This window comes from Acanthochromis polyacanthus, chromosome 10, assembly GCF_021347895.1.
Source record: "Acanthochromis polyacanthus isolate Apoly-LR-REF ecotype Palm Island chromosome 10, KAUST_Apoly_ChrSc, whole genome shotgun sequence".
NCBI classification, from domain to species: Eukaryota; Metazoa; Chordata; class Actinopteri; family Pomacentridae; genus Acanthochromis; species Acanthochromis polyacanthus.
In genome coordinates, this window is record NC_067122.1 from 10,819,356 (window position 1) to 10,836,422 (window position 17,067).

Here is a 17,067-nt window from a genome sequence, read left to right on the forward strand (position 1 = left end):
GTGAAACTTGTGAAGAGAACATGTGATGAAACTAAAAGTCAATTATTGATTGACCTCTGTGATGGAGCATCTTATTTTTTCCATACTTTAATCATACGAGATGTTTTTTAACACAGCTCCCAATCCACAACTACACCAACTAAATCTCTCCTACACAGTTTCATATCATGGCCACATTTCTTTTCCTGTGTGAGTGCGAGCGCCCTCCCCCCAGCTGCAGTGAACATATTGCTATTGGCTGCGGGCCAGTGCCAGGCTGTGCTGATTGGCTGGCACTAACTGTAATCACTCACAATTGGCCCATTATCTGCTGCATGCCACACCCCCCACGCCCCTACCCAGCTTTGGAACAAAGTGGAGCAGTGGACACACAGAGAGGAAGGTGATGCAAGGTTTGTGATGTATTTTTGGCCCTGTATCGAGTACTTCCTGTGTGTAATTTGCGTGTGAATGTGTGGGTTTATGTGATAGCAGCGGCTGCGCTTACAGCTTGGCTTTGTGCTGTGTTTAGGTTCTGAGGAGATAACTCTGTGCCAAGCCAAATAAGGGAGAAAAAACTCTGTGTGTGCGTGTAGTTACAGTATGAGAGCTTGCTTGTGTGTGACTGTATGAATATATGAAAATGTTTATTTTGATTTGTGTGCCACAGAAGGATTTTTGTTTATTCGTGAAGAAATTTCCAGAGAAATGGATATCACTGCTTCTTTAAAGACAGATTTTGCCCAGAGGGGGTTGGCATGTTGCTGAAATTCATCAAAAAAAACAAGTGATTAGTCTTTAATTGTGATCATCAATGTTTTTTAAGTAACAATTTCATGAAAAATGCAAGATGGAAAATTTCCTTTTTGTGGAAATTGTGTTGTGAAGGAGCTTTTTTGTGCCCTTTTCTAAATTCACAGTGATTTCATAAAAACAACAGCAATGGGCTATAATTTGTGTGACGGATCTGAAAAGTTATTGTTGACATTTCTCATTTTACAGACTTTGTCGACTGCGCATTTAAAAGGCTTTAGAATGGAGCTCGGTACCTTTTGATGACTACACTTATAGGTAGTTCATTATGTATGATGATTAGATGCTGTCAAAAGTTTAGTTCATCTAAGATTCATATTACATGCAGTGATTCTTCCTTGCAGCTTTCTGAAACTTTATATATTAGGTATGAAACAGGTGATTAATTAATCAAAAGAAACACGATGGCTGTCGATTAAAAAAAGCCCATAATATGCACATTCACAGGTTCGTAATTGCATTTTTTTCTTTGCTCTTCTAAACCGCTATACAATGCTTTAATGGTCAAAACAGACACAGAACGGACAAATAAGTCGCGAGGCAGGCATTATGTAAAAGTGTTTAAATGGTGGCATAGACATGTAACAGAAGAAAAGTCTAGATTTCAAACTCGGCTTTTTAAGCTGGAAAGGCAGAGTTTTCTGTCAAAGAAAACCACTCCCTTTAGCAAAGACGTTAGGCTTTGCTTTGCAAGTTTGCAGCCCTTTTGTCTGCACAAAAAAACAGCTTACAGGAAAGGGAAACACCCATAAAGTCAAATCAAGGTTGTTTAATATATTCCTGGGTTGTGGTGGGACATTTCTTTGCTTTTATTGCACTAGAAATATAACAGATGGGCATTTCCCACCACTTCATAGACTAGCAATGGATAGGAAATATTATTTGGACCTTTACTAGTAATATAAATCTTTCTTTGTTTCAGGGAAATCATGTAATTCTGTTGAAGTAAAAAACACTCGACATAAATCCGACCCCTGAATCATCGTTGATAGTATGTTTAAAGGTAGACTATGCAGGATTTTATCACTACATTTAACATTAAACAACTATCTGCAATGTAAAGATATAGTGGAGTAATAATGGCTACACTCCCTTTGAGCTTTGCTGTTCTGTTTTCATAGCCAATTTGGCCACATTTGCATATTAATACACCTGAGTTTCTCTCCAAGTGTATAAACACATTCAGAGTGACTTTCCACACTGCAATGTAAAAGGGAAAGTGCATGCCAGAGCATTCAGTTGCTCAAGTATTTTTTTTTTTGATTGCATGTATTTACCTCTTATAGTATAATTTATAACTGGTATTTTGTGGCTCTTCTTTTGCTTTTGCTTTTCCTTCTGAACTTGTGTCTGTTCAGCTCTAGTCCACGTGTGTCTGTTTCCACATATTGGTCTATTCCGGTTTGTCTACGCGCTGAAACAATCTGTGCACCAGTTGGTCTGAACATGTGGAAACAGATACACCTGAAGTGGAGCTCATGAAAGGCAGGTAACTGAACATACGTCCATTCAATGTGTTTTACAACGCTAGCGTGGGCTAATGGTTCTGACTGGATTATTTTTTGTTGACTCTCATGTACAGGATCTTTTCTGGCAGTAAATGAAAGTGAAGGAAGTATAGCGGAGTGGAAAACACAACAGTTTGTTTTGGTCTGAGATACTGGAACACTAGCGACATCACATATAGCACCTTTAAAGGTTTTAGATTAGCTTCTTTTCTATTGATGTGGGTGATGTCAATCTCTCCTGGCTGTGATTTACTCATCTTGACCACAGACATAAAATAAAAACTTATCAGATCTTGCACTGTTGCATTTTACTAAGGTCTTTCAATTTTTTGCCTTTATTCTTTGAAAGCAAGGCAAGAAAGAGGGGTAGTCACAATGTAGGTGGCCAATTCTCAACATCTGTCATTGATATTAACTTTCCTTTGTATACTTCATATATCCTTTCATCATCCACCTTCCTCTCTCCTTTCTCATTTCTTTTCCAGCAATCTGATCCTCTCTCTCCATCCCTCCTGTTGGTTCCTCCTATTCTATCTTCCTTCCTCCCTCCCTCACCTCTATCTGCTCCACACGTTAGATTCTTCATGCCTGCGGTACCCACCTCCGCTTACAGTAGATTAGATTGCTAGTTTTCTGCAGTATCTGCTCTCTCCTCTGTAAAGCCATCCACATTGTTCCGCAGCTCACTGTCAGTATCCATAAATCCAATTTGTGTGTTTGTCTGTGCCTGCATCTGCATGTTTGCTGCCCTTGTGATGGGTAGTGTGTGTCTGTAGCTACAGTACGTGTGCGTTTAGTTGTGTGTGAACACCTTCCAGCGCCTCGCGCATTTGCTTTTTCTGTATGTGTGTACACGCTTGGGTGCAGCAGCATTATTTTGCATTTCGTCTATCTGTGTCGGTACATTCGTTCTTCACGCAACTGCCTGGGTGACTGTGCATGTAATGTGCTTGTATCTTTGTGCATGTGCCGGCGTGCATGCTGGTAATTATTCGTGGGAGTGTGTGTTCACGATAGCTCTAGGTCTAGTTGGCTGTCAGTCTAGATAAGGCCAGCGGTTGGGGAGGCGTTAGCCCGGGCTGCTGCTCGCCTGGCCTCCGCGTGGTGGATCTGCTGAGAAGGAGCTGAACCATTAGACACGCTGCAGTGACTACAGAGAGAAAAAGAAGGAGTGGGAGGGTGGAGATGTATGGTGAGAAAGCCCGAGATGGAAAAAGAGAGTGAAAGAGATGCGGGAATGGGGTGGGTGGGAAGGTGGGGTAGCAGGTGGGGTGGGGGTGATGGAGTGTGAATGAGATCGAGAGGGAAAGAAAACAGAAAGCGAGATGATCAGATCAGATAGGAGAGCAGGAGGTGAGAGGAGAAGGAGGGGAGAGGCAGACAGAGGGGAGATGAAGGCAGATGGGTAAGGAGAGGTAGAGGGAGTGAAGCAGGAGAGAAATTAGAAAGAAACGAGGAGGAAACAGAGAGTATGGATTGATAAGGAGAGGGAAGGGTGTGACTGCTTAATACCCAGCCTTACACAAAACGCTTGTGAATATCACTACTGTGTTCAAACACGTGAAAGACTCAAGTGTGAAATTAAATAAACACAATTTTGGGTGTTAAAATTTTCCAATCCTGTGCTTTTCATTTCTCTCTCCTCTCCCCTTTCAGTTTCAACGTTTTGCGTCTTAAGTGCCCTTAAATAGTCGATCAATCATTACTTGCTTCTTTATTCTAAGGAGCACTTGTTCTTCCTCCCTCCGATCACTCTATACCCCGTTTCCCTTGTTCCCTATGGAGCTCCAGCAGTCCAGATATCGTATCCCTGTGCTGTCTTCTCTTGTCTCCGTCCTTGTTTAGAAGCACCGAATCTGCTTCTCCTACATCCCTGGGAATATTTGTCTCTTGCTTGTATGAGGTAGTTGCTGGGAAGTTGCCATCGGCCTTGACAACAAGATAAATGTATCTGTAGCTTCTCACAAAGTTGACCCTAGCTTGTCAGTTTGAATTTGGTCTGAGAACTGAAGCACACAACTGGTATTGTTATAAGTAATGCTTTAAGATGCTGAACAGTATTCACGTGTGGTGTGGTGATGAGTGAAGGTTCATACAGATAATTGTGATATAAGAAGTTAATCAGTTTAGCCACTGAACTGGCTTATTTTAAACAGATCATGGTTATTACTGCAACACATTACAATGCTTGAGTGCTTCTTGTTCAAACAGCAAGTGTTATCTTCTTCAGTGTGGAGCAAAACTCAGTGCATTACCTCTCACAAATCTCCTAATCCCTTAACAAATTATGAAAGTAGCTGTTGTGATTCGAACATAATTTATGCTCCAGAGACTTTTCCTTGCCTTGAATATGATCACACACAAATTTAGACTGTTCATAGTGCTGAGGTAAGAAACAGAAGAACAAAATATGTTTTAAAACACAGCTAGAAAAGATTTTGCAGCTGCTGTCACATCACTCATTAGTTTGTGGACTACTTTTAAGGTAGTGACCATACAGTAGTCACTTGACAATCTCAAATGAGCCATACCCTGCATTACCATTTATTTTACCTTAAACGGGACCAAAACTTCCAAAATAAACCCCATGCTGCATTCAAGTACATATTAAATTAGCAATTGAGACCATAAACTCATTGGGAAAATATTTAATGAAGAAATGAATCAAGTAAGAAATAGGGTCAGGCTTCTAAACAATTGTACTTCCTTTTGGAACCAAGAGGAGCCGCCCCCTAATGGTAATTAGAAGGAATGCAGCTCTAAGTCACTTCTACATTAGCCTCACTCTTCAAATCAGAAAATATGATCATTTTTTATATATAGTCTATAAATGCCAGGGAGACTTTCTGGTCTATTCACAGCAGCTGCCATTCTTAGCTGCAATTCAAAAGGTGATTTCATGTCAAGCTTTAGATAACAAGCATTCAAGGTTTTACCACTTCACCATTCCACTGCTGCTCAGATACAGATCTAAAATGTCACACTTTTCCACTGTTCAGTGCTAGCTGGGCATTATATATATGCATCTAGAAATAGTGTCAGGGATCAGGTTTGTTCTTGTTTGTGAACACAATTAAGGTGGGCCAAATGAGCTTCCTAAATTATAATTTACAGTATACTGACAACTGGTCAGAAATGGTACGTAATTGTACTGTTAGACTGCATATATATCATTACCTGTCCCACTATGACACCATTAAATTAATACACCAATTCACATTTGGGAGGGCAAAACATGCCACATGTAAACTCTCTCATTATTCAGTCCCGACATTGAAACCACCTGCCTGATATCATCCACCTTGTGACGTCAAAACAGCTCATTGGAGGATGGACACGAGATCTCTGGGGTGTTCTGTGGTGTCTCACACTGGTGCTTTGTCAGCGAATCCTTTGCACCCTAAGGGTTGCTGTTTGGCCTGCATAAATTGGGCTTGTTCCAGTACATCCCACAGATGCTTGATTGGATTGAGCGCTGGGGAATTTGGGAAATGGGTAAACACCTCAGGCTCTTGTTGTGTTTCTTGAGCCATTTCCTGACCAGTTTTTGCAGCATGGTGGAGCACACTGTCCTGTGGGGGAGGCTGCTGCCGTTAGGGAGTTACTAGGGGTGTGGTTGGTCCACAACAACGTTTTGGTGGGTGGCACATGTCAAAGTGATATCCACATGAATACCAAGGTTTCCTAGCAGAACATAGCACCGTAACGAGATGAGCACCATTCCACTTCACCTGTTAGTGGTTTTGGTGGTGTGTGTGTACCCTTGCTCACTTTTGACTATAGCATAATCAGACTCCAATGTGAGTGAGGTAAGATATGGTGACAAACCCACTTATTGGAGAGGAGTGGCTGAAAAATTCTAGTTGGATTATTTAATCACAGAAAGAGCAGAGGCCCCGAGCTATGGTTCCTATGTCTGGATGTGTTCACCTGTAAAGTAAAAAAAGAAAAAAAAAACACAAAGCAGTGCACAGTACTTATTTTCATTCCGTTCAGAAAAGGAGCCAGCAGTGAATGACAGGAATGACGCGGGAAAAGGCAGGGCTGATTAAGATACAACAAAGGTCCAGCGTCAGCCCACCATCAGTGTTGAAAACAACAGTTTCCCTGACCCTCTGCCTCTTTTTGAATTTGAACAACTCGCCCACTGGCTGTCTGTGACATTTACCAATAGTGAGGATGTGATGTAACCATCATTGCTGTTAAACTAGGTTAGGCCCTGGCAGTTAGGGGGGGTGTCTGAGGCTGCTTATATCACTGTGATTATCAAGTGGCCATGTGTAGATGAGAGAACCTCCCCACTGCAGCAACAGAGAGAGCCCGAGCAGGTATTTAGGTTCTAACCAGATGAAAGCACAGATGGAACGTTTGAGAGGCAAATGATTACAGATTGCATACTACAGCACAGGAAAAAGACTGTCTGATTAAAGACGCATTCGTTTGACTGGATATTTACATCCACAACAAAAGTACTATTGTATGGCAATACAGCAATAAAGCACATGACACATCCCAGATAAGAGCATCCTGTCTTCTACTGTTAGTACTGCAATGTTGATGTTCTACAGTTAACAGAATGCTTTACTATACAGTTATAAAACATAATGAGATTAGAAATGAGAAAATTATATCTGTTGAAAATGAACATAAAAGCCACAACCACAGCAATTTTAGTGAGATTATGTAAAAAAAAAAAAAAGCTATGATTTAAATAATGGCTCACATATTATAGACACAATACTTAATGTATTTAAAGATTAAGTACTCAGAACAGTGTTTTGAATGTTTGCACCTAAGGATTTCTTTTTCATCTGTTTAAACACTGAAAGACTTCGCAAATTATATTGAGCATTAACAGCAACAGTTTTTATCACTTGTCTTGTAATAATAATAATAATAATAATCATTAAGAATGTCTCAAGTTCAATCACAAAATCAGGGCCGATCACAGCAATTTTTATCTGATTGATATTGGCTTAAACCATAAACATGTGGTCGGTCTTTTGTTTGTATCTGTTGTCACACAGAAATGTGAGTAAAGATCTTGAAAATAGCCGTCAGATGGTCTACTGGAATGCAGAGACTCTTAATCCTGTATGAATTCAACACTTGCTCATTGCTCTTTTTGACAGGCCTAGTGACTTTTACTAGCTTATTAGCAAAAAAACCTCTGTCTTTGCCAACAAGGAAATTGTAACAGGATAAAACAGTAAGAGGCTCCACCTGTTGGTGCAATCCGGTACTACAACTAGCCTGCCTGAAGTCTGCATGATCTCGGAAAATCAGGTGTCAGCATGTATTAAATATCAAATGACTTGGATCAGATCAGGATCAAAAAGAAAAACAAACAAAAAAACTAATATAAATATTAATAATGGTTTTGTGTGCTTTTCACTGTAATATCAAAAAGTGCTACAAAGTTAGATTTATATCAGTCTAGAATATGATCAGAAGCAGATGTTAAATAACAAAATGTTGATGGGTGAGGTTCACCAACTTATTTTAAGTGAAAAAAGTACATCTGTATTCATGCATGACATTAGTGGTAAAAACTGGATGTTTAAAATGAAAAAAAAACTGTAAGAGTTGGAAATGTTTAAAATCAAAATATGAATTAGTACCTAAATATGAATTTAAATGCCCACAACTAAGTTAAATTCATTCACATCTGGATGATCTCAACAAACAAAGCTCTTGGACTTAAAAAAAAATCTGGCTTTGTCATTGTTTGTTAAAACACAAACTGTTACAACATCATGTTCGCTACTACAATAAAGTTTTTGACTTCGGTGCACTTTTCCAAATACTACCAAGAACCAGTTTTTCCTCTTTTCGCTGCAGCCTTGTAATTGCATAACTCTTCTTTTTTCCCCCCTGTAGTCTTTCAGGAAACAAAAGATGAATTTTGGCCGGCGTTCGCTCCTCCCCATTCCTGCTTTCTTTCTCACACTCTCAGCACACACTCACTCTGTGTTCACCCACCATCTCTTTAACACTGTCCTGCCCCGACACTCTCATACAAACGAAGCGGTCCTTGCATTCTGTGTGTGCATGATGTTTTTTGTTGTTTTTTTGGCTTGACAGGGAGATTTTTTTGTAATAGACAGTGAGAAAGTAAGGGGAGGGAGGTAGCTAGAGACAGCAGGGAGGGAAGGAGGGAGGGGTAAGACAGATAGAGAGAGCAGCCGAGCGAAGGGGACGGAAGGGAGGGGAGAGAGAGAGAGAGAGAGAGAGAGAGAGAGAGAGAGAGAGAGAGAGAGAGGGAGAGAAAAGAGGGGGAGCACATGTGTATGCTTGTCACTAAGGGGCTGGGAGAAGGACTAAGGGAAGCGAGGTAGCTGGCCACAGCCGCCATATGCTGACTGGATTCCTGTTCATGTCTGCTGTGTGAAGACTGTAGGTTTGTGTTGTGTGCTGGCCGGCTGGGGAACACACCATGGGAAGCTCTCATCTCCTCAACAAAGGCATGCCTCTAGGTAAACAACTAGCACTCTGCTTTTATGTGGGAACTGCGTGTCTATCTGTGTTTGTGTGTGTGTGTGCCAATATTTGTGAACTCAGTGTACATTATTCTGCCTTCCTTCTCCCCTCCCCCTTCCTCTCTCTTCCTCTCCCTTTTTCCGTCCCCTCCTACTCCTTCTCTTCTTAATTCTCTCTCACTCTATTATCTTTTTTTGTATCGCTCAGCCTCTCTCGTCACACAAGAGCGGCTAGCCTTTTCTCCAAAGCTGTCTATGTGTGTGTCTATGTGTGTGTGTGTGTGTGTGTGTGTGTGAAGAGGCAAATCTCTGCTATTGAAGGCTGCTTGAACACCTCCATTTGTGGCGACAGAAATAGATCTCTCTCTCCTTCGAGGGCTAGCAAGGACATGACACATATTTCCCTTTCATTGTGATTCTTTTATGGAGAGCGGTTGCCTTCACCGAAGCACGCGCACACACACAATTCACATGCACGTAGACACACACACACACACACACACACACACACACACACACACACACACACACACATATAAATGGAAGTGGAGTGACACACATATTCAAGTATAAACATGCATGCACTCAGCCGTATTCACGCACAGGTGATGGGTGCACCTTGTGATGGGGGCTGGAAGAGACTGTTCTAGAAAATGGGATAAAGGTAGGGCTCCTGGGAATAAGACAGAGGGGGAGGGATGGGTGAGGAGAGGGGGTGTCGGGTGTGGAACAAGAGGAGGAGGAAGACGGAGGGTGTGAGTGTAAATGATCATCCACCGCACAGCTGGATTATCAGTGGTCACGTAAATGTAGTTTCGTAGAGCCGTTTCCCCCCAAAAGAAACCAGGGGTTGTATCATGTGATGTCATCAACAGGCTGCAGGCTGTGTCTCTTGATGACATCAAAGATTAAAGTTGCAGCTCTGATCTTTCTGTTTCCCCCCCTTTCTTTTCTCTTTACCCCCCTCACTTTGGGAGAGATCTTCTCCATATCCGCCCGAGCAGCTCAAGACTCCAAGGTCACGGGAATAACGACCGTGAATTATGGTTCGGAGGGGTTCGTCCTTTTAAGATGCTCGTGCGCAATTCTCTGCCGGTCAGCGATCGTGACACTGATCTGGTTGTTGGGTTTATTTTTGGCACATGGCGAGGATCGTTTGACGGCCCGCTGTAAAATCAGCTCCTGGTGATTGATAGATGCACTGATTCACGTTTCAGAAGGCTGAGGTCCTCTGATCTGTGTGCGGGGTCATGTTTGATCTGATTACGAAGGCCTGAATCAGCAGCAGACAGATGTCAGTCATCTCTCCATCGCTGTGTAAAAAAAACCCCAGATTTTCCGGATAAAAGACTAAAACTGTAATCTCATTTATTATGCAAAGACTAATTTGTTTGGTGTATTTGATAGAAAACGTATTAAAGACTAATTACAAGGTGAAGAGCCGCGTTGATTGTGCTTAATTGCTCCAGGCAGTTTCCCATCAGGAGGTTCAATGGAGACACTGTATAATGTCAAAGGACAAAATCAAGAAAACCTGCTCAAGTGTTGACGTGTTATCAGCTTAGAGAAACCCAATGATGCTTGAATGTACCACTAGATTACAAGTCACTACAGATCCCAGATGGAATGTTAAACAGTGACTCTATTATCACTGCATACTTTACACATTTGTATATATATATTAAAAAAACACATATGCTGAATTTTATACTGCAAAGAGGCAGGTATAATTTCTAGCACTTAGAAAGCAAGAAGACTGTGGAATTAGCAGCCATTGAAAGCATTGGCCAATTATGTATAATGCATATAAGAAAAGGCTTTAGCTAAAAGGGCGAGATCGATCAGCCAGTACTGAAAGTCTGTCAGATATGACAATAAGCAGGTGGTTATTTTTTACCAAATGTGATTGAAAAGCATGGCAGACTAGACAGGTGTAAGACGAAATTAACAGGTTTACCAAGCCACATCCCAAAACAGCATTTAGTAGGTAGGGTGTAATTTAACGATGAGGACTTAATACAAAGCACTAATTACCTGACCCCATGTTTTGTTGTGATTAATTTATATGTCAACAGAGTCAGGTGAGTCTGTTTAAAGCCTGCAGATGAATTGTCGATTCAGCTGCACATCAAATTTATGTCTAATGTCTTCACTAAAATGCTCGGTTTCCTTCTGTGATCATCATTTTAAAATTCCCCAGTAAACTCAGCACCTCCAGTTTTCATCAAAGCCATATTGACAGATATGCCAAGTCTAACAACCGGAACAAGTAAATACAATTTAATATTTTTTTCCAGGGAATACCCTTGAAACCTCTCAAAGACCCCCTGTGGGCCCCTGAACTGCAGTGTGGGAACCCTTAATCTAAACACAATAAATGCCTCATAGCTTTAATAATCCATTATGAGTGCACATTTACTCCAGAGTACCCAAACTGACCCCAATCCAATTGAAACTTCAAAGTGATTGTGACTTTTCTCTCTCTCTCTCTCTCTCTCTGCATATTAACAGTTAATCCAATAAAACAGGCTGGCGGTCATAAAAAAAAAGCCGTTACAGCCTGTTTTTAAACGTAGTACTTCCTGTCGTGTGAGTATTGTTTCAGCTGGTACTTCTTAACCGTTTTATATGTACGACAACCTGCAAATCAGTAGAGTGCGGTGGTGACATGAATCATAGCATGAATGTCACCTACAGGTAGAAAAACATGTATTTCACAATGAAAAGCCATGAAGAGAATATGTCTTTTCAAACAGAATTTATATGCTTTCAAATCCTGTGGAAAAGCTGCAGTATTGTATTTCTTTTCCGCAATCATCTGGTGTGTAGCTTTATGGATCTACTGAGCTTAACCTATGCAGTATTTTGACAATAAGGCAGAAAATTGTCCTGTTAAACCATAACTACTCTCCATTTGCCTTCTATGTCTATACATTTAGAAATCTTTAAGTGTACACCAGCTGCTCAGCCCCAATTGTAGCTGGGAAACTCTGAATTGACTTCTATAACCAAGCTGCAGCCGATTGTTTTTGTATCTCCTTATCTGTTTTGCTGCTGGTGTCTTCTATAATGGAAACAAAAGCTGACAAACCTGTACTGCCTCGCTGACACTGTACCTGCAAATGAAGAGCTTGTGTGTGAGTGTGAAACCTGCATGGCAATCATTTCTAGGTGTAAGCACTTGTATGTCTCATATATCACTGCATATTAGTCACGTCAACCAGCGTGGATTGGTGTGCTGAGTGTGCACCTGTATTTCTGTATATCTGGGTGGGGCAGAGTGTATGAAACAGAGGGGGGAAGACCGGTGGTGGTGGGGAGATGTCTTCTCTTCTTTCCTCCCTGGGAAGTGAAGTGTGGGTAGACAGAGGAAAGGAGGAAAACAAGAGCGCAGGAGCGTCAATCTCCCTGAATGCTTTCTACCTGGATATTCAGGCGTTCTAAAGCCCATAAATGTAGCGATGATGTGAAAAAGAGATGGACGGGATGGGGGGTAGAAAAAAAAGGAAATGGCAAGGGAGATAAAGAAAGCCTGGGGAAGTGAGACTGAAATGAGAGACGGAGATCTGAAAGTGAGGCAACAATAGATGAAGGGATGGCGAGATCAACACTGAGGGGGTGAAAGAGGAGGATATAGGGGCTTTTAAACCACGCCATGTTGCTGCATGCCACGAGAGCCGGCGACGTTATAAATCAGTGGCTTGATGGTGGGTTCCTACAGTCGCAGGCGGCTGACTAATCACAGGTGCAGACAGCGACGCTCTCCTCGCTTTTCTTCCCTTCCCCTTTCTCTCCCTCGAACACAAACTGCGCAGCTGAAATGTGAACGTGTCATCTGTCGGGGCTCACTTTCATTTCAGACGGAAAGGAACTGAAAAGAGATTTAATCTAAGCCGTCTGACCTTATTAAAGAGTGGAGAAAATGTTCAAAAACAGCTGCCAGTTGTGTGGGTATATTTGGCAACAACTGAAAATGTTTTGAACTGCCGTTTGAATGGGCTCAAATGAAGTAGAATGAGTGCTTGCTTTGATCGGAATATAATCTGAAAGGTCTATGTGCTATAAACTGGCAAGTGAGTGGTGAGAAAGCTGTAGATAATTGTTTGCTCGATTCTTTGGTGAACAATGAGGTCAGAAAAATAGAAAATAGCCAACAGTGATTTCTTAAGATGTCTTGTTTTGGCTGGCTGAGTGCAAAACCCCCAAATTTTCAATGGACAATAACAAAAGTACCAAACCCTCGTATTTCACAATTAAGAAATTCTGGATATTTGTGCAACAAATAGCCTGAATTACTGCATTAAGTAACAACTTGAGGAACAGATCATCATTTTAGCTCTGTTTTCATCACTCATAGTTGATCCATGAAGTGTCAGAAAAATGTGAAAAATTATACCCAAGATGATGTCTTGTTTTGTCCAATTACTGAAAAATACAAATATATGAATTTTCATTGACATAAAAATTGATTTTTCAAAACTGTCAAGCTGGAACTAAGTAAGTCTATCAAAAGTTTATCCAAAAACAGAAAAAAAGTGGATTAATCAATGCTGAGCTGACTTCATTAGTCACCTAATTATGTCAGCTCCACAAGTTTATTACACTTAAGTGAACCCGCAAATGCTCTGGAAATGTTCTTCTAAGAACGTGTGTTGACGCTGCTGTGGCTCATACCAGACCCTTCCAGCTTGTTGTAGCAGATCGCTCTCTATCGAGGCTGGCAGAAGTCCCGGTGACCTGCACGTTTTGAAACGCATGAAAATGGCTGATCTTTGTCACCGTCTTTGTTGACTGACAGCCTGAAAACACTGCCTCCTTCCTTGGGGACAAAAATCCAGCTGTTCTGGTGGGCTGGTCAATGACAGCTGGATACAGGCAGGCTGCAGGGCTTTCCCACCGGCTCTCGCTCTGCAGTCCCAGCAGTCATTGGCAGAAGGTTTTTTTCCATCTCTAAATGTCAGTCAGACGACATTAACATCAGTTTGGTCTGGTTAAAAAAATTTGCGAGTGATGCAATTTTCATATCCGGGATGTCATTTGACGCAACCCCTACTTACTGTACAGATGGTTCCTGTTTTTTTTGTCTTAGCCAACAATGAACAAAACTTTCATATTTATTGCTTGCAAACATTTCTACTGCATTGCCTCAAAATGCCTGTAGAGATCCCAAACTACAGTACAGCTGCAGCAGAGTAATGCTGGATGGAAAGCACGAGCAGAGCTGAAGCTGTGACCCCGTTGGCTGTGGAGAGGCCTGTTTGCAGAGTGAGAGCTCGGAGCAGTCACCCAACCCCAGGGCTATGGGGGGTAGAGAGAGACAGTATTTAATATAATGAGAGAGAAGAAATAGATGAGGGTTTAGAGTTTGAGTGGAGAGAGAGAAAAGAGTGGGCAATTATTTAATATAATAAAGGATTTAATGAGTGTTTAATGCGAGTGGAAAGCGAGAAAATACATCTAATGAAAGAGACCCAAGGAATAATGGGTATCTGTTGAAATCAAAGAGAGAGCGGATTAATATTTACAGTATAGCGCCGTGGTTTTGCGCGTGTGCGGGGGAGAGACAGCGAATAGAGCAGCATTTTTATCACATAGTACTACTCAGCCGTCAGTAGTGCCGGTCCTCCCAAGGTCATTCATGGTGCTGGAATGAGAGCTATTTCCTCCCTCAGTCCGACCAAGTGTGAGCCGGAGAAATGTCTGGAATCTCTGCCACTTTCCAAAAAAAACGCCACTCGGCTGCACGACCGACTAGAATGACGAGATCTGTGAAGCGAAGTGAAGAAGTGAAAATCGCGTCTGTTTAATTACACACCCCCGACTTGAATCACACTGTGCTCCCAAGTGTTTCTACTCAAATGAAATCTTGTAAAAGATTAGTCGTGTGTCGGCCAAAAAAAGAAAAAAAAACTGCACCGTGGAGGCAGCGTTGAAGACTCTTTTTTGCTGTTGTTGAATTTCAATTTCTCAGCTATGCATCATGGATTTTTATATTGATGTTTAAATGCAGAGGCCTCCAGGCAAATCCTATTATGGAAAGCTAATGTTTTATAGGCCACATAAGGCATTGTGAGCTGGATTTGAGTTTCACCTTATTGGTCTTCCCGCGATGCGAGGCTGCTTCATCAGATCAGGTTTCATGCCGTAATCTGACAACGCAGATAAAGAGACAATACAGAAATTGAGTGATGGACTGAGCTAAGTTGTTACTTGCTTCAGTGGAGCTTCTGAGTGCTGCAGAAGTGCAATCTATTACCCTTCAATTTTGTTTTCGTCAGTGAGAGCAGCCAGGAAATGCTTTTATCTTCATAGAGCACAATTTAAATGAGACAAGTTGTCAGCAACACAACATGCCGTAAGCAAGAATTGGGAAGAAATCAGGATTTTTGTCATGCACTTAACACTTCCTGCAAGTATTTTCAGATGAGTTTCTAAGATTGTAATGTGAGCTCGAATCTTGTTGAGCCAACATGTGGTTAAGCACATCCCAATACTATGGCCACAGTAAAATGGATCTGTGTGTAATCTGACATTCAAGAGGAAATATGGGCATGCAAGTTTAAAAATAACTGTTATTTCAAACAGAAAGAGGAAAAAAACATGCTCCTTTTTCAAATTCTCAAAATTTGAAAAGTGCTTTCAATTATTCGTGCTTCACTGTATTATGCACACTCATTTGCGCTCTCCAAGTGGATTCTGAATGCTTATTTTCCATCACAGCTCTACCCTGAACGCTGTTGCACACTGAAACATGAACCTGAAATGCATGTAATCGCTGCATATATTATTTCCCCAAGCATGCACACAGTCTCAGTCAACAACCAGAGAAAGCTAATGGGACTGCAGTTCAAGCCTGATGCCCAATTTACTGTCTGCAGCAGCATTTCACATAAGAAAGTGTCCTAGTAGATTTACTGCATGTTTCTTTTACTGTCCCCCTGCGTCTTATTCATAATATTCATACACTTACTCACTCCTGGGAGCTGCCCAGTACAACACAGTTCTCACCTTCTTGTCAGAGCGGTGCTGCAGTGGAGCAGATGGAAGGAATAAAAAGCACAAAAACAGTGGCTAGCATCTAGCCAAATGTAGGTGATGCGATATGTCACATCAGAGAACCGACGGAGCTTGAGTAATTAAAACGTCTAAGCTAAATGCCAGGCTTAGATGTCACTCCATATCAAAGAGCAGTGGCATCTCCAATTGAAACAGTCATGCAGGAAGAAATAAACTGATTGCGGAAAAACAGCAGAATGCAACCACAAAATGAAAATCTCGTTGCATTCCCATCATTCTAAATCGTACATACACCATTTTCACACTTTTTTTCTCTCACATCCAAAGATAAACCTGCTAACTGACACAAAGATCCAGTAGATGAAGCTAGTGCAAGCACATCTGTAAATTGCAATGTGCCATTTAAAAAAAAAAAAAAAACACGACTGTAAAGCATTAAACATCGGCAATTAAGATGTGTAAGATGAGTCCAGCAGTGACTTTTCCTTATATTTATTCCACTTGAGGGCCTCTTAATGATAGCTGCTGAGAGGAAAGTGCTAGTTTTCTCAGATTTTCCAAACTAATTTGTGGGATCATAGCTGCCAAGCTTCTGTCCACAAGCATGGTTCTCAAGGATCCTTGGCATTCAGAGTATCGTATAGACCCTTGAATGCAGAATTTTCAAATGACCGGTTTATTGATTTTGCCTCTTTCTCACAATGTCAGCCCATGCAAATGGAAAACAGGCTCGAACGGGGGGAAGGTCAACTGTGCATCCCAACTGAGCCTGTAAAGTTTCAGCAGGAATATTTTTGAATGAAATGACAGAGGAAGCTGCTTATTGGAAATGTCAGCCTGCACATCTCAGATGGGGGAAAAAGTCAGGAATGAGTGATGGGTAGAGTGGGCATCAGCAGAAACAGGCAGAACTCTGCACTTACTTCATCGGCTGTGTTTTTAGAAGGCTGTCAAAGCTTAAGATGTCAAAGAACACTGCCCGAGATCTTCCACTAAAACGACATCTGACTGTCTCTAAGTCATCGTGGGTCTCAGTCAGTATGGCAGCCAGTGATGTGGAATGATTAATCCTTCAGATGCGGCGAGAGAAGCTGAGAGATGCAGGAAGATTGCAGTTGAAGCGAATATTCAAGGCAAACTAATAAACACAGCCGTCATCGACTGCTGTTCTTGTCAAACCTGAACAAAAGCCCACAGGTCGGGTCATCTGGCACATCTGCCTAGTTAAATGCCACTTAGGCTCCTGTAAAGCCTTGCAGCAGTCTCAGGGC

General features: G+C 41.6%; 1 protein-coding gene across 2 annotated transcripts in view; it reads left to right on the forward strand.

The window, feature by feature from the left end:
* Positions 1–335: 335 nt before the first annotated feature.
* Positions 336–17,067, forward strand: part of LOC110954596 (C-terminal binding protein 1) — a 39,987-nt gene continuing 23,255 nt past the window's right edge. Inside the window, exon 1 of one of the 2 annotated variants that reach the window (XM_051954624.1) lies at positions 336–392. In XM_051954624.1, the coding sequence (XP_051810584.1) occupies positions 386–392 (7 nt within the window). In that variant the 5' untranslated portion in view covers positions 336–385. Of the gene's footprint in view, positions 393–8,492; positions 8,777–17,067 lie in introns of those variants that run through there. The other variant, XM_051954623.1, reaches the window with a different exon arrangement.